The sequence below is a fragment of the Sparus aurata genome, chromosome 20 (genome assembly GCF_900880675.1).
Source record: "Sparus aurata chromosome 20, fSpaAur1.1, whole genome shotgun sequence".
NCBI classification, from domain to species: Eukaryota; Metazoa; Chordata; class Actinopteri; order Spariformes; family Sparidae; genus Sparus; species Sparus aurata.
In genome coordinates this window covers 7,001,524-7,020,515 of record NC_044206.1, presented here as the reverse complement: position 1 = coordinate 7,020,515, position 18,992 = coordinate 7,001,524, and the positions used below count along the sequence as shown (strand labels likewise).

Here is an 18,992-nt window from a genome sequence, read left to right as displayed (position 1 = left end):
TAAATGGGTTGGAGATGTCATTATTAGGCGCCACAGGCCAGAACTGTTTTACATGAGTTCTGGCCCCTGCCCCTGTCTGCATGGATGGCCCATTTGCCTGTCAGATAGCATTTCTCCTGTTAAGGAGGTATAAGGCCAAATATACAGAAACCAATGCTCAAGGCTTCTTAACACTTCAGGGGTGAAAACTCTGCAGAGCTGCTGGATTCAGTGATGTGCATTAACTCAAAGCTCCCTCCTGGATTCAGCAAATTTAGCTGTGTAGGCACTTAGAGGCATTAAAATTGAGCCTCCACCATTCCAGCACATACAATATAAATGAATCCCCACCTGCCTGCTCGTTCATTTATGTGACATTAAACAGTTTGTCTGTTATTCAGTATCATCAGGCTGTATGTTTTGTGTGTGTGTGTGTGTGTGTGTGTGTGTGTGTGTGTGTGTGTGTGTGTGGACCCTGATGTAATGCTGCTGTTGGTAACCCAACAATTTAGTAATAGCAATACAGTCTAAAGGAAAAAAAGCTCATGTGGTTTCCAGCCTTTAAACATTGCTTTGTCTCTCTGTCTTTTTTGTTGCCGTGCCACATGCTTCCAGTTTTTATATGTGTTGTTTCAATCATGTAATTTTCCTGCCAGTGGCAGGTGTTTTCTGTGTATAGCTTCCTTCATTTTTGTGTGTTGCACGGAGTGTGCATTTGTTTTCTCTGCTCACCAGCCGTTGTCTCTTCCTGCCTAGATCCCTCTAGCGGAGATGGAAGCTCTGTCTCTGGCCTCTGAGAAATCCTGGTCCCTAGCTCTGACAGACGACTCGGCCCCCGACGATATTAACCCCCTCTTTCTAACCAGTCTGGAATGCAATGTACTGACAGTTCCTCTCATTCTCCCTCTCCATACTTCTTCCTTCTCTTCCCCTTTGCAGTATCTTGTAGTGTTTCCTCTCCCAGGCCACTTTCAACATCTCTTGTCCTCCCACTACTGTCACACACTTGCTTGTGAGAGTCTTCCTGGCAGAGGGAAACCAACTGGATTAGCTAAACAGCTAGTTTGGATAAGCCCTAGCACAACTAAAAACATTTACAGCAGCTATAATGAGATTTTTTATAATAATGGATCCACAAGTTTGCTTTTATGTGAGAGGTACCGCATTCAAAAAAGCCCAGAGAGCAGTATCCCCAACAATGCTGTTTTCCAAATGTTAAGAGCTTTCCAAAGCTTTATAATGTTTTGGTTTTCTGTTTGAAATCACTCACATCGCTCACTCACATAGTTGTTTCCAGCCATGGTCAGCAGGTATTTGTGGATGAAAATGCACAATATTAATTCATTCTACAGTACCTACCTAGCACCAAATGGCGGAGCTAACAATTAGCTGTTGAATATCATGGGAACAGCCCCTGAACAGACACACAGAAATTGTATTTAGACAGTAAAAGAGGGCAAGGCCCGATCCCAGTACACCAGAGGCACACTTAAAACCAGGGGTTATGTGAACTGTCATATTATGGTCCTTTTTTTAAAAAAAATCATAAAACAATCACTTTTAGTTTGATGATGTCTCTCTAGCTAACTAGCTGGCTAGCTAGCATTACATTGTTAATGCTGATTTATGCATGACAGACCCATTTAGACATATTTCAACATTGCATACCCCCTCAATGGCAACAACCAAATTTTAACTCCAACTCTGCTTAAATCCAGCAGGCAAATTTCTGCACTTGGTACCGCTCCACTAATCAGTGCAGACTGGCAGGGTAGTTTATAAAGCACAGGTAATGGCCAGGCAATATAGCAGTGTTCTTTTTCATTTAATGATAGGATTTAAAGTGTGAAGTTGTGAACAAATTGCAAGCATCCATGCTTTTTATATCTCTATGGCATTGTGATAATACCACGAATACCACAGTATTGGAAATTACCACCACTGAAGACAGCATATTAGAAACATCCAGTCACCACTGACAACAACTATGAGGGTTTTGAGAAGTCAGCTTACTTCATTAAAGGGAATATCAACCACTACCCTTTCTACCTCTGTTGTGAGGGGTGAGGGCGGCACTCGAAACAAGGGTCAGGGGTAAAATTTGGAAATGTGATTTAGCCTAAAACTGAGCCAATCAAATGTCTTTTCACATATTCACACATTCTAAACTGTTCAATAATTTCTTTATACAACAGCTACACGAATATGTTAACACTTAATTATACAGTTCCAATAGTTTCCTTAGTTGCCATGTCTTATATGTAACTATCTATTTGTGGGAAAGTTCCTGGAAACAACGGTCTAATGTGTAATAACACATGGAGTTGACATACCTAATTAAGTGATTTCATTGAATCACTAGTAAAAGTTTTTAGTCTATACGTTACTTTACAGCAGATCAGCTGAACATGGAAAATTTATTTTTCTAAAAGTAAGCATACAATTCAGCCTATACAGAGACTTAATTATCCACTAAGAAGTGAGGAATTGATTACCGTTTAGTTGGGATTAAAAACTGCTAAACACAACTGAATGAACTTAAATAACTTAATCATAGCTCTGTCTGTATTTTCTTTTTTAATTAGTTCAAAGTTACATAATTCTTTCCAGGAAACTTCTCAAGAAATTACCAGGAAATTACAGACCAATCAAATAAAGTGTTATCCAATATACCTGTAGGGATATACAAGTACTCATCCTGAATGTGTGTCTCATTGGCTGGCAGTTGGGTGTTAAAATCATATATCAAAAATACTTCAGCCATAACTGAGGATCTACAGTCAAACCACCATCATAAATCATTTCTTGAGCACACACACTATTGCAACAATCTTCAATATAAGCCCCATGTAAAACAAATGGAGCCAACTGCATTAAGTGGTCATGATATAAGCACAATAATGCACTCTTAAAGTCTTGATTAAGAAAATAATGGACTTCTTTGTCACCGCCTCAGCCATTATTTTCTCTTAGCGGGACGCTTCATCATGCTTTGACGTTTATGTATGCATCCTTTCCAGAACTAATCTGTACATCCAACGATGATACATGCTGTCGCAGGGGATTCTGCCATTGAGGGGAAGGACATCTTCTCCTCTAAATTGAAAATGAATTGAATGTCATGTGGTTGGCAGGGTATAATTAACAACCCGTTTGGCTAATTAAACGATCACAGTGCTTCCCTGTAGTCACATGTCTTAATCAGAGAGGGTCACTGTAACCTTGGCCCATGCTGCACATCCAGGCCAGCGATGCAGTGTGATTGATGTATACACCATCGGTCTCAGAAACAGGGAAGCCTGGCCAACACATTACACGAAAGCACTGTTAATTGGATTGTGCTAGGACAAATCAAAACTAAGGAAGGGTGGGGTGAGTAAAAAGGTAGAGCAGAACAAGAGGCGTTGAAAGACCCTGGTGAATCTAACCATGTGCCCCCAACTTTCTCTTCTCTTTCTCATTCCACCTTTCAAGCCTAATGTGTGTTACTCTCCAGTCCAGTCCAGTCCAGTCCAGTCCAGTAGAGTAGTGCGCCTCCTTACCTGCCAGTTTGCAGTTTTTTCTCCTTCGTCTCTACTCTTATTTTCTCTCTCTATCCTCTCTCTGTCCTTTTCTCTCCTTTTTCCCTCAGTTTTGTGTATTTTTCCTATGTGCTTTTCATGTGAGTCCACGTCTATTCCTATCAGTCTTCTTCTGTGTTTGTACTGTCTTCTGTCCTCTACCGTTGTTGTAGTATTATTGAATCCTATCTGAGTTGTCGTGTGTTTGCTACTGGGTTGTAAAGTGTGCTAGAGCTCCAGTAGCTCTTTGATGAATGTGAACTGTAATGGGTCAGGCTGCAGGACACTGCCCCAGCTGACACACAATCACGGAGCAGGCTAATGTGAACATACACAACTGCATGGGTAAATGTAGACACAAGTGTCTTACACTTGAAAAGAAAAGAAACTGCTTGGAAATTTCACCCTAGCACGGTCTTGTTTCTGTGATCTGTGGCAGCTCTGTGCCATGCAAAGATCCTGTTTGTTTTCTGTGTATGCTGACGACTACTTCCTCTTTGTTCACATTGTGTCTTAAAAGATATCAACTGTGAATGCATTTGAAAGAGTGTGAAAGTGGTTGAGTTATAGACTAGTCCCAGTCCTTCCAAGTCCAGAGGGACCCTGACACTCTTCTCCCTCTCCCTAGCCTGAGCAGCTTGATCCTGGGGAGCCACTGGAGGGCAACCTACTGAGCGTAAGGAAGCCTGCGGTGGGACGCACACACTCCCTGCCCAACGACAGCTACATGTTCCTCCCCCCCTTTGGCCAGGCAGCTCCAGCACAGCTTCTAGCACAGACACAGAGGCCCCAGCACATACTGGGCACCCACAGGGCCCAATCAGGTAATGTAGGATATGCCATTACCTTTCAAATAGATATCACATAGAAATAGAAATGCGAGGCCTTGATTACAAGCATAATGCAGGTTGACTGCCAAATCACTCACTGTGCTCGGTTGTATGCAGGCTCAAGTGGCTCGGTGCGTTCACAACCGGAGGAGTTCTCACAGCAGCTGACCGTCCCGACAGACCTCTTCAGACCCATCAGCCCCCACAGCCACTCAGACTCAGAGAGTATACCACGACTACCACCTCCAAGACGCACACACACACTCAGCCGTACGCTCCGCAGACAGGTGACTAAATCACAATGTTACAGATTTTTACTTTCATGGTCTATATATATATTCTTTTGTTGGTATCTGTACTGTTGTGTGAGGAAAACTGTGTTTAATGTCAGTGGTGTTCAACCATGTGCCATTAAGACCCAATTCATCTCAAGTTTTTATGTGTACCAAATGCATTAGAGGCTGATTTTACTGATTAAAGAACTTTCAAGTAGATACAAGAGGCGGATCTCTGAGGCAGCTGCTAGAGTGTGAAAATAAAAACCTATGCTTATAATTACAGCAATTATGGCCGCTATCGGGGGGGAGAAAAAACAAATTTGTCGGGATGATAATGTTGGAAAACCCATGATTTATATTATGCCATTTCATTATCACATTAATATTGTAATTATTAAACATCTGAGTTTGAATTTCTTCTCCAAAACTTCATAGTGCGAATTATGAGTGAATAACACATAATTCAGCCAATCAAAACAATCACCACCATGGTTTTACCAATAAAATGACTTCTGAGTCACACAGCTGGACGTGTGTTGATGCAGCGGTTGATTTTCTCCAGAAAGCATGGCCAAAAAAAAAAAAAGAAAAGAAAACTGGCATAACAAAAGCAAGTATGTCAGTGAGTAATGACCTATAAAGGCAACAGCTGATGTGATATCATATGGTGCTCCTACCTTATTGTCATGGCTCTGAAAATGACGGCCTTATAATAATGTGCCTTAATTCTCATGCAACTAAGACTATGTTCTTATATGATATAACTAGCTAAAAAATACTTTTTCTTAAAGTAGTTAAAAAGTTAATTCTTGAAATCTGTGATGTTTTTTTTTTCCCCAACTGTGGCCCTAGACCCTGTCCCACAGAAATAAGTGTTTACTGCTTTCTTAAATCTCTTTCCTCATTTCATGTTCTAAACTATTTCACTTTTCCTCCTTCTTCTTTTTTCCCTTTTTCCTCCTTATATTTTTTCCTGTTGCTACCTTATCTGTTGTCTCATTCTCCATATTGTATCTGTTATTCGCTGATCTCAGCTCAGTTGGGCCCAAAAGCCACCTGACCCTGAGCTACTTCTCAAACACAGATACTCCTGTTTCTGAAATAGCAACTAACAGCAGATTTTAGCTACCACTGGGCCTTTCAGAAACACTGGACGCCACATTCATCTTTAAAGAGACAGAGTGACTAACACACTCACAGGCTTCCCTCCTCCTTTCCCTTTGTCACTCACAAAATTTCGGTCAACTGCTAAACATCAGCCACAAAGCATCTGACACTCTCTAAACAGGTAACTCGGCCTGTAGGAAACTCTAATACTTCTACATTCTTATATAAGCGGCAGGAGCTAGGTGTAACATTGTATCGGTGGACTATTTGGTAGCTGAGTTATAGAATGTATTCAAGCCAGACAAATGTGTTATTTGGCTGAGAAATTAACCCACAATGCAGTGCACTTACTACACTACAAACTGAACAACTCAGGGGATTGCTACAGCACAAGTGCTGTCCATATGCATTTGGCCATTTTGTACACACAGTACCGCAGTGATAGAGCACTTGTGATTTTTTTATTGAAAAGCTTAGAACTTTAAACGTTCATAGTTGTTGAGTACTGTAGTTATTGTACTTAATCCGATTTTGCTTCAAAAAGTCTGACAGGGTGATCATTTTCTAGTATTGTTATAGTACGCACTCATATTATTTGTAACTCAGTGTTTTATTGCTGTGGCTGGTGATTGGCCTGGCCTGGTTGTGATATATTTGACCACTAGGTGTCTCTGTGGTCATGTAATTCAAACTCATGCAGGGAAACCCATGATTTCAAACTCAAAATGCTTTATTCTTAAACTCATGCAAGCCTTGGTTTCTCATCTCTATAGATTCAACATATTCTCATTGAACTGATTCAACACAATTATATTCAAATACTATTCATCTGTGGTCTATGAGGAAAAAGTCGTGAGTTCATGAGGACATGTTATGAATTTAGGCTTCCATTGTGCTTACTAACCCTTCCTCCTTCCTTCCTGCAGTAGCAACATATTATGTTTACCCTCTGACTATTGGCCTCACACCCTGTAGATGGTTTTAATCAGGGGTAAGGATGACAGCATGGAAACACTGGTCGGAATTCAGTTGTAAATTAACTGAAAAGCGTGTTGCTGATGGTTCACAGGGTTTTGTGTCAAAGGTCAAAGGTCAGTTTGTCTGGCTCAGGGTTCACTGTGTCAGCCGGCACTCAATCAGCTAAGTCTTTCTGTCCAACTTTGAAAAATTAGCGTTCATGGGACACATGAGAAGAGAAATAAATATGAGCTTCTTACTTTGGAATATTAATCATGTCAGCTGATACCCACTAAAAAAAACTTTGAGTGTTCAGGGCTCTGAGGAAATGACAGGTGCAAAACATAGTGCACACAAATTATACATATTAATATGTATACATTTACCATTGATTATGGAAGTACAGTTGACTATCTTGTGAAACACGGTTGGCTAGTTTTTAACTGTTTTTTATGTGTTTTTTTGTTTTTCTCCAAATAAGTCCAAAGTTAGGTTACTATTTTAAGCAGTCAACAAAAAAATTACAGTATATGTAGTCTTTTGGGAATGGAGCGAATGGGGCGATTGGCCTTCTGGCACAAATTATTAGCCCAGTCTGCGTGATCGTAACGTGATTTACAGGAAAATGCCATATGTCTAAATACATTAGTTACCAACGACGTGAATGATTCTTAAAAGCAATGTAATTTTGGTCACATTAATAATCAACATGAAAATTGTCTAAAAGAATCTTTATCATGATGTTGAGAGTTTAGAGTTTGGGAATTATTTGACATATAGATACATCCTATGAAGCACTGGGACACATCATCAATAATTTCCTGAGATCATCCTATGATTGGGGTCATTCAACATTATATACCCCTTGGCTTATATCCCAGCAGTGCTGGCCCATTGATCACTCCTCCTGATCCAAAACTATCTAGAGGCCCCCTCTGTGGCCTCTATGGACTTGATGGCCTTCTCATTTGAAGCCCCAGTGATGCCAAGCCACACTCATCTTTTGGCATAGTGAGGAGCCAGCAAAGCTTCTAACGCTCCCCTTGAAAGGGCTCACAGCAAGCCTCCCAGCCTCTTCTCTGGCACTGATCCACCAGCTCCTCCATCTTGGACAGCTTTTACTTAGTTGCCTCTCCCACATGGTCCTAAGTAGCACCTGCTTTGACAAGGCTGATGATAGCACCGCTTCTGGCCTCAATGGATTTGTCATAATGTGAGAACTAATCACTTGAGGTGCCCATCCCAAGTCTACTCACTAAACCCAGTTTGATGCGAAGGAGAGCAGGGCCAATTCTGAGCTGCTGATCTGGCCTGTGCTTGAGGCTGCTCCCCAGCCCCGTCGAAGGCAATGTTCTTCTCTCAGCGGATGCCACAGCTGTTTGCCACAGCTTTGGAGATTGCTTCTGCAACTGTTTTCAATACCTAGTCATGTTGCCAGCAATAGCAGCCCTGCCCCAGGATTGTTGGGCAGCTGCTGAGGTTGTTGTCAAGTGAACCTTTTGCAGGGCACAAATGACATGTTGGAGAATCAGTCTTGAGCCAGATTTGTAGATTTGCTGGGCTCGTTGGGACTTCATATACAACATGCATTATGAACTCGATATGCTGGGGTTCTGTCGGATATCCTGCCAAGATATCTTCCACTCCGGGCTGCCCTCCTTGTTTATTCTCACTACCGCCTCATGCCCACCACCATGCTCCTGTTCTCGTTCCTCTGCAAAAAAGGCCTAGATGTACTTTGCGAATAGATGTCATCTTTCATGGCCATATGCCTTATCATATCAAGGGTGGGATGACTTCTAACTTTGCCCATTCATTGCCTCTGTGCCGGCAAAAACCTTGCATCTTAAAAACTCACCTTCCCAAAGGGTTAAGTGATTCCAGGCACTGGAGGAACCCCCTACAACCAGGTACTGATGTTGTGATGACACTGAGGCCACCCAAAAAAAGCTCTGATGGGGGGCAGCAGAACACCCAATTTGGGAAGAGGGCTTCACTCAATTTTCGCTGCTTCGGCCACCTTGTTTTTGGCAAGGGCAATGACAATAATGGTGCACCCAGTCAAGATCCCCTATTTGAATCTGTGCCAGTCTAATTTTGTATTCCCAGAAGTGACTCTGAGCCTGAAGTTCCCATAGTAGGACAGTGTTGGTCTAAGGTAGTCTCAAACAGCTTGTTGGAGTTTGAGCTATGTGCATTGATGAGGTCAAGCCAAGGCAGGACTATATCTCTTTTCCCTTCGCAGGTCTCCCTGATTAGCTAGATGATAACTCTATTGTGTTCTAGGCATCCTGGAATTCCAGGGTTGCCACCTCTCTGAGCCGAGGTGTCAATTTAGCAATTCTAAGTTGTTATCCTTCTGTATAGACACTAAAGAAGATCTTACCTTCCATGCTAAGCAGCAAGATTGCTCTAGCTTTGTTCACACCATTCCAGCGTGGAGGAGTTCTCCTCCTTAGGTATATAGATGCCCCCTGCCCACCTCTACTGGTCTGCAACACTTTACCCATGCCAAATCACTCACAGGATCTTCCAGAGCTTTTGGCAGCACTTGTACAACTCATAGGCTACACCACTGGGTCACTGTTCAAAGCCATTTGCTGATGATTCTGGCTATATCCTTGTCAACTGTCCCACTCTTGGCAACTCACCAGGGGTGGTGGCTATAAGCTGCCCTTCACTCCCCTGCACCATGCAATGAATTTGGTCATGAAGGATTTTTGGCCACACTTGTTCATGCAGACCTTGCAACAAATGCGTCACGCAATTGTTGACATTGACATGAGGACGTCATAATTAGGTCCGTCCTGATCCCTCGTCTCTCAGGCTCCCTGGGAGTATGTCTCTTTGGGTTGCTCGAAATCTTTGTTGGGTTCTGCAGATTTTCAGGTTTCAAGTTTCCACATCACCCTGTAGAAATGATCTCCCTTCAGCTAATAAACAACCTCCCAAGTTAATGCATTTTTCTGTATTCAAATATGCAAGTGATGTAACAATAATTAAGTTTAGGGGAGCCATAACAATCAAATATAAATATTATTATTAGATGCAAATATACAACATTATGGCTGTGCCACAACAAAAGCGCTAAACCATTAATTCATACATTTTAAAAAAAGGTCACATCCAATAGTCTCACAAGTTGTTTATGACTGACTCTTAACTAATCACAATAAGGATTTCGATCTGCCATTGAGTAATGCAGTGTAACCTCTCTGTTTCCATGTCATACTTAATGAAAGGTTAAATTGGAATTGCAACATTCTAAGATGTCCAGTACAGAGACTTTGGGAATATGCTGGCCATACTGTGAACTTTGACCCAGACTACTGCTTCTCATCCTCATTGAGCCACACTAACTAGTCTCCCCCTCTCAACCCCCCCCCTCCCATCCATTCCATTTTTTACCCCCATCTCTTCACCCCTCTCTCCTAAATATATCCCTCTCCCAACTCCATGCCCCGTCTTTCAGGTTGCAGTGTCTACTGACTCTCAGGAGGCTCTGTGTTCAGACGGAGGGGAGAGCAATGAAGGACTTGTGAATGTGGTGTCTCTGAGCCTCCCTCCATCCCCTTCCACCTCCTCCCCCTCCCAGTCTCCCTCACCCTGCTCCCATCATCATCAGCAACCTGCTCTCTGCCTGGTCCCTCCCACACCCGGTGCTTCCCCTAAACCCTTGCGCCCCAGCAGCGTGCACACCCAGCTCCATGACCAGCAATTCCTCACCTCCTCCTCCCCTTCCTCTTCCTCCTCCTCCTCCTCCTCCTCATTGCCTCCTCCGCCCTTACCAGCCAGGCCGCACCCACAGGAGGAAGCCTCAGAGGATCAGGAAGTATCCCACATTATCCATGCAGGGTTGACTTGCAGTGATGACGTCATGACAGAGGACAGTGGTGCTGGCAGTAATGAGGGTTACAGCCGCTACGCAGGACAACAGGAGAGCCAGAGTCCATGTTTGAGGCAGCTTAAGAGGTTCCACAGTGCTGACACGCAAGGCCAGAGCGTCCTCCTGCCTCGCCCCCGTCCTTACTCCTGGCTAGATGACCCACGACGCCACTCTGTAGAGGTATGCTCCTCCGCAGAGTCCAGCCCCCAGCGCAGCACAGCCTCCACCTCCTCCGGCTTTGTGTCACGAGCCAACAGCTTACAGATCCACAGCCAGACCCCTACTCAGAGCTTGCTACCCTCACCCCGACGCAAGAAGAAGATGAGCCCACCCTGCATCTCTGTGGACCCCCCTGACGGACTGGAGCCTCAGTCTGGCCTCTACCCAGGCCTGGGTGGACTTGGGGGCATGGGGCTGGGGGGATTAGGGATGCCCCCTCCTTTGCCCAGCCGGGACACCTGTCTGAGGAGGAGAGCGCCCTCAAGTGACTCCAAGGACTCCTTTGACCTGGGAGTTGGAGAGGGTTCAGGACAGGATGGAGGCTCGTCAAACCCCAACACCAACCCCAAGCTATTGACTCTTCCCAGTTTCTCCTTTGAGAAGACAAGCTCTGAGCACTGAACACTGAAACTCCAACACACAGATACACACATGCACACAGCCGGACGAACCCTCCACACACACAAATACACGATGCACTCTGTGTATCTGTGATGGTGATAGTTCTAGTAATAATGCTGTAGAGAGTAATAATGGTAAAACTACAACAAACAGTGAAAAACATCCTTGGTTTCATAAGGAGTGCAGTACTGTAGTAGTGTGACCATCCCTTGTCTTTGTATTGTTACTGCCAAAACAACCAGAGAAGAAGAGAACAACGGAACAACAACACAAACATGACTGTTTCTCTTCTGCTATGCCTGCATGCCACTGGCTGCAGCATGACCCCATAACCTCTGGAGTGACATCAGTACCTGGGATTTGGCGGCCTCTGTGGTTGCTATATGAACTGCCTGGTGTCACAGAGGGTGGGCTTTGCCCGGTCAGTGGAGGTACAAAGCAATATGAACGTTTTAGAGACACTATTTTCTTAAATTATTGGGCCATAGTGTTTGTACAGGATGTTGTTTTTTAATTTCATTTTAATTGTTATTTTCATGTCTTTTTGTGATTTTCTTTTTTTTTTTTGTCAAAATGGTTTGTCTTTGTCTCTTTTTTTCACTGTAGGATATTTCTAGCTTTCTTGGTTTACTGAGGAAAGTGAACGTTTTTCAAAGTGCTGAAAACCATGTATTTGTAGGAATAATATATAAATATATATATAAAAAAAACAAGTCATTAAACTGAGCTTGGATTTTTAAGCACACGCATTAGACAATGGTGGTTTGTTGGATTGTCTGGGGACACATAAGGGTTCAGTTTCGGTATTTTATTGATTGCTTGATTCTTGTGAGTGCCTACAGCCCTTGAAGTCCTGTGCAGACTGAAGAAGACATGGAGAAAAACAGTTTCTAATTGATTAAACTGTTGTTGTTCTTTTTACCAGATAATCCAGCGTTTAATGATTAGGTTTGTGTATGTTTGCAGAAGATTTATATCCCTCTGGACAACAGATTGATGTCCATTCCTCACATTTCATCTCTGATAGAAGAATGGACTTTTACTGCAGAAACATGACTCTTAGATCACACAAACACACAAAAAAAAATACTACATCTGATTTCATGAGACAGAGCTGACATCTCAGGTGAGTAAAATGTGTGGTTTTCAGTGTAAGAATGGCTCACCATTAATACAACAAATGTGGCTACACAATCTACATTCTGACCACATAATATGAGCACCATAGATCAACTGAGATCAAATCTTAGCTGTTAGTTAATGAGTTAAAGCATTGCTACACAAGCTACTGTATGTATTCAGGCTTTGAAGCTACACTATAACCAACATGCTCCTCCGTAAAAATGTACCTACTAGTTGGTGTGACAGAGATGCCGTACCACAAAAAGACAATACAACACTGTAAGCCATCAGCCTGGGTTACTTTTTTGTCTCTACAACCGGTTGAAGTTGAAGACTCAGTTAAAAACTCAATCTCAACTGCAAACCTTCTTCCTCACCATGGCCCTAGTGTCCTGCTCAGCATGAGACAAGCCAAATACTTACTTGAGTTTTACTTCAGTTATATCAGTATGTTTATAGCTCATCGTCATCACAAAGTGCATATGTGAAAAAAATGTTTTACATAAAGTTCTTGCGTCTCCAGGGGAAGCTGTGTTGAGTAAGGTAAATTGCCTCAAGTGATGTCACTTGAGTGGGCATCAGTTGAAACTACAAGTTTGAAAATGAAGGAATTCTCCTGCTGTGTAGCTACAAAGAAGTGAGTCTACCACACCTCTGTCACAGCTCCTCATGGCGACAACAAATCACCTGAATTTCCAATAGAACTGTTGATGATCGGGTTGCATTGTGGGTGACGTAGGTTTTGACAAGGAAAAATAAGTTAATAGATCAGGTTCTGCTGTGTTAACTGTTATCCTTTTAAGAATAAAAGAATGTCCCACAGTGTTATTGGAGTGTGATGATAAATCGTGATCGCATATGATACAAGATGCAAGATCAGCAGATTAAATATAACACTTTACTATTGGTCAAAACCACACCTTAGGTTACTTCAGTGAGACCGCAGGTAACCCTGTTGTATCACGCATACGTTTGGTTTAAGAATTAGATTGGCATAACTCAGAAAAACTTAAATCCTTAAACAGAGATAATGGTTAGGGGCTCCCGCTATCACCTCCGTCACTATCTGTGGGAACAGCAAGGAAAAACGAATGGTTGAAAACATTTGATATTTTATATCACTTTTTATTCACAAACTCAAACCTATTTCCTTAAAAGTTTAGAAAAAACGTATTTTAAAAAAAAAGTTGCTTGTTGACTTTTTATGGAAAACTAATAGTTTGCTTTCAGAGTAGAGAGGCCACCTTCCTTCAAATCTGAGATTAATGTAGGCTGCACGCAAGAGGCAACGCTCTACAATGTATGCAACTTTTGTCAGTTCTTATGTATTCTTGGTAGCAACAGGACCACCGCAGTCAAGCAGAATGTCACTGCAATTTGTGTAGTCAAAAAAAAAGCTTCCCTGGGTTTAAAAATGTTTATATACATTTGCGTATGTATAAGTATTGACCCTCACCCATACAAAGCTTATTAGAAGTTAAATTCGATCTTCAACTGTTTAAGTGCATGAAAAGTCAACTAAACTTTTCTTTGCACATAAAAGAGCAGCAGCAGCACTCAGATTGGCAGGATTGATGCACATTATCCAAGGTTTACAGTGTAAGATAACAATATTAATTAGAGTGAACGATAAATAATACATCAAATGCAAAGATGCATTTAGCTCTAATTTAAGTAAATGGAATATTGATATGAGTATTGTATGATATGTTAAAATGCTCTTCTCTCTATCTTACATGCACACACACAGTCAAATGTTATGGAAACAGAATGACGTGCCAACCGAAGTCAGCAGACCATTCTGATTTTTCTCTTTGCACTGGGATACGAGTTGACCTGCTGTAAAACTTGAAGCTGAAAGTTAACACTTAGAAAACAAATGGTTGGAAAGCGAACAGCTGGAGAACTGTGGACGGAATCTGCTGGATCTACTCTGAAATTACCTCATTGGAAAACAGACTGCTAGATTATTGAAATATAGTGGGAATGGAACAGCTGGAAAGGGGCTCTCAGTGGACCCCGCTGTGGTAACCCACTGGTCGGAGTCGCTTCTGTGTCGGACAACGACCATGCAGGTAAGACAACTTTTAAATATTTATGTTTATCATGACACATTTTTTTTTTTATATGTCCAAGTTAAATCCCAAAAAACCTCCTTGGTTTAAACATTAATGTACATTTTTTTAAGTGGTCATTAACATGTTATCAGTGGTCCAGAACAGATTTGGTCAAAAGAGACTTTTGCACGATTACTCCGTGTACAATGATTAATTAATGGATGGAATGTATTGATAATCGTGGACTGTACTAAAAGAAGTGTTTTATTTTGAAATCACTGTTATTTTGGTTTGAAGGCAACAATGGTGGCACATTTTGCATCAAAAAATGATTGCCAAAGATGCCGATTGGGCCAAAATTCAAACAATGCCAAAAATGTATTATTCTTGTGCAACATGGAGACGATGGAACTGTTAGGAGAATGTCAGCACATCTGGACATACAGGTGTCAACACACATCTGGGCGTGATGAGAACCATCATCATAATATCTATTAAATCATGGTTCTCACTCAACTTCCTTAAACTCAACAGTGACAAAACTGAGGTCCTCCTCATTGGTAACAGATCCACCTTAGCAACACTCAACACTTTCTCCATGTCCATCAACAATTCCATTGTTCCTCCATCACCTCGGGGTGATCCTGGGTGTCATCCTGGCCAGAACTATACTTTGAAGCCCACATCAATAATGTTACTCGGTCTGCATTCTTCCATCTATGTAACATCAGTTGTCTCAGTCCCTCACCTACACCAACCTGCACTGTTATCTTTGTAAACACCCTGATTACACCCCATCTGGACTACTGTAATTCTCTCCTCTTTGGTTTCCATGGAAATCTTCATAAACTCTGACTGATCCAAAATGCAGCCACTCATATCATCATCCCTATTGAACACATCAACCCGGCCCTGCAGCAACTTCATAGGCTCCCTATCAAATCCTGCATTGATTTTACGATTCTACTCCTCAGTTTCAAGATCCTTCACAACCTGGTACCATCGTATCTCTCTGAATGTTGTCACGTCTGCACACCTTCCCGCACTCTCCGATCCTATTCTGCCGTCCAGCTCTTTGCCCCATCTGCCATCTTAACCACCACAGAGTCAAGAGCTGTCAGCTGATCTGCCCCCCGCCTTTGGAACTCCCTCCCACCAGACATTCGCACTTCCGACACTGTGTCCACCTTTAAATCCCGCCTGAAAACGGACTTATTCCGAGTGGCATTATGTAGTCTCATTCATTTTTATGTATTCATTTATCTTTGCAAAATTGCGCTAATTTCCACATCAGTGTTACATGATTTATATTGTTTGATGTACTGTTGTTGTGTTGTGTGTCTTGTAAGGTGTCACTTGTAAGGAGCGCTTTGAAAGGCGCCTTTAAATAAAATGCATTATTATTGTTATTATCATAACTACTATTTAGGCTCTAAGTCAAGGTTCAGTGGAAAAATATTCACATCATTTAATTCGATAATACCACACAAAAATAGTCCACTGCACTGAAAAAGAAAATAACACTCACTGCAGCTTTAGGTAAAAGTATGTATTATCAGCAAAATGAACTTAAAAGCCAAAATTACTCAGTCATTATGCAGTACCCTGTACAGCAGGCACATGTAGGGGGGGGGGCAGAGGGTGCTGGAGCACCTGCCCCTTTGCTCCTTGATGCCCAAAGTGCCCTTTTGTCCCCAAGTGCCCAAGTGATTTTTTTTTTTTTTGTAAGTGTGTGTGTGTGTGTGTGCGTGTGTGCGTGCGTGCGTGTGTGTGTGTGTGTGTGTGTGTGAAAGTCTGTCTGTGTGGCCCAAAATAATAATGAATAAAACAAAATAATAATAATTTAGATCTACCTTGGTGACATGATCCACAACGTGCCCTCACTCTGCCTTCACTGCCCTGACATGCCCAGACATGCCCTGCTGCTAATCACTGAGCTGCTGGAGAAGGCCACTGCTAGTCTCACAAAACCGAGGAAGACCCGAGGGAGCGAACAACTGGTCCGGTGAGTAGGTTTTGCAACGGTATTTGTTTGTGCACGGTGTATTCTTGCAAGATGACTGACGAAGTGAAGTGAGCAATGAGCATCCTCTGTGTCGTCCAACTCTGCACACACACTTCTCACAAGTTATAGCCGCTAGTTAACCACACACAGCGTGCTGTGGGGGGAAAAGTATGTCAGCCTTTTTTTTTTTTTTTGTTTCTGTATGTTTCTCTTGTCATGGGCAAAGTGCATTAGAGAGATACATGTGTTAATTTACTGTCAAGCTGTTTCTTCTAGAGCTGTTTCTAGAGGCAATGAGGCACAGACTATGTTATTTCACTAAAACATGCAAGATGCATATTTCCTGGACTATTACAGTATAAATACAACAATAATAGATGAATGTGAATTTTGATTTTCTCAACCTCTCATTTAAACATATCAGCACTTGTTTGTTTATAACATTTACACACAAATTAAATATAATATGCTGCAAATTATGTAACTTTTAGCGAAGTTGATAGTCAGATAGACAGAGACACAGACACAAGCACAGAGAGATACAGACAGATAAACAGACAGAGACACAGACACAAACACAGAGAGATACAGACAGATAAACAGACAGAGACACAGACACAAACACAGAGAGATACAGACAGATAAACTGACAGAGACACAGACACAAACACAGAGAGATACAGACAGATAAACAGACAGAGACACAGACGCAAACACAGAGAGATACAGACAGATAAACAGACAGAGACACAGACGCAAACACAGAGAGATACAGACAGATAAACTGACAGAGACACAGACACAAACACAGAGAGATACAGACAGATAAACAGACAGAGACACAGACGCAAACACAGAGAGATACAGACAGATAAACAGACACAGACACAAACACAGAGAGATACAGACAGATAAACAGACAGACACAGACACAAACACAGAGAGATACAGACAGATAAACTGACAGAGACACAGACACAAACACAGAGAGATACAGACAGATAAACTGACAGAGACACAGACACAAACACAGAGAGATACAGACAGATAAACAGACGCAAACACAGAGAGATACAGACAGATAAACAGACAGAGACATAGACGCAAACACAGAGAGATACAGACAGATAAACTGACAGAGACACAGACACAAACACAGAGAGATACAGACAGATAAACAGACAGAGACACAGACGCAAACAGAGAGATACAGACAGATAAACAGACACAGACACAAACACAGAGAGATACAGACAGATAAACAGACAGACACAGACACAAACACAGAGAGATACAGACAGATACAGACAGATAAACTCAGAGACACAGACACAAACACAGAGAGATACAGACAGATAAACAGACAGACACAGACACAAACACAGACAGATACAGACAGATAAACACAGACAGATAAACTCAGAGACACAGACACAAACACAGACAGATACAGACAGATAAACACAGACAGATAAACTCAGAGACACAGACACAAACACAGACAGATACAGACAGATAAACACAGACAGATAAACTCAGAGACACAGACACAGACACAAACACAGACAGATACAGACAGATAAACACAGACAGATAAACACAGAGACACAGACACAAACACAGACAAACAGACAAACAAAGACAGACACACACAGCCCTCCTCTATTCTCTTTCTCCCATTATTAATGTTCCACTTTCAGTTACAGTTACAGTTAGTTATACAATATGAATATACGTCTGTTAATAAATACAGGATGAAACATTTCATGTTTAAGTCATGGTTGTGTCAAAACAATTGGTTGCATTTGGTTTTACTGAGGTTAGAAAACAAAAATAAAGCTGTGAAATTAAAATAAAGAGGTGTCAGAGGTGTCAGAATTGATTAATTTTTGTCCTCCAATTTGATTAAAACTGAAAAGCAAGTACTCCAGGAAGAGTAGCCACAGTTAAACAGTCCAGTGTCTAATGGTGATCTAAATTCAACTTACAATACATTATCTACTTCATATGTCCTAAATTAATGCACAGCTTGAATTTTGGCTTTGTAGATATAGGCTGTATCTTCACCCCTCCTTTATTCAACATATTGCAAGGTATGCTTCTTTAGGGTGTTTCAAATTCGCGCTCCATGTGCCCTCTTTTAACTTTGAGCACCTGCCCCTCCAAAGGTCTCTGCACAGCCCTGACTATGAGTGTCAAACTGACAGCAAAGAGCACGAGCTCTCAGGGGTTAGACTTGGTATGAGGACCAATAATACAAAAAGGCATTTGGAAGAGTCTGACTCAGGCTATTTCTCAATGTCGACACACTGAAATGATGTAAACATAGATTTACACAACTTTAAATGAAAACATAAATACTGGTAAATACAGAAACTGAGTAGAATAAACAATACAATAAAAAAAAATTATGAATTCCGTTCCGATCGTTCCGTTTTCTTTTCCGCTTATCCGTGAGGGTCGCGGGATGTTGCCGCTTTTTCCCCCCCTAAGGGGTTGCGGGGCTTACTGGGGCCAAATCCAGTTTCACTCTAGGGGCGTAGGCCAGGGTTCACCCTGGATGAGTCGCCAGTTCATAGCAGGACCCTTA

General features: G+C 41.9%; 1 protein-coding gene across 17 annotated transcripts in view; it reads left to right on the top strand.

Annotated features, from left to right (window-relative positions):
• cacna1g (calcium channel, voltage-dependent, T type, alpha 1G subunit) overlaps positions 1-12,138 on the top strand; it is a 275,131-nt gene extending 262,993 nt beyond the window's left edge. For 13 of the 17 annotated variants that reach the window (XM_030399310.1, XM_030399319.1, XM_030399309.1 and 10 more), the window contains 4 exons: positions 736-858; positions 4,168-4,363; positions 4,487-4,656; positions 10,184-12,138. In XM_030399310.1, coding sequence (XP_030255170.1) covers positions 736-858; positions 4,168-4,363; positions 4,487-4,656; positions 10,184-11,218 — 1,524 coding nt within the window. In that variant the 3' untranslated portion in view covers positions 11,219-12,138. The other 4 variants (XM_030399315.1, XM_030399314.1, XM_030399313.1 and 1 more) reach the window with 2 other exon arrangements.
• Positions 12,139-18,992: the final 6,854 nt, after the last annotated feature.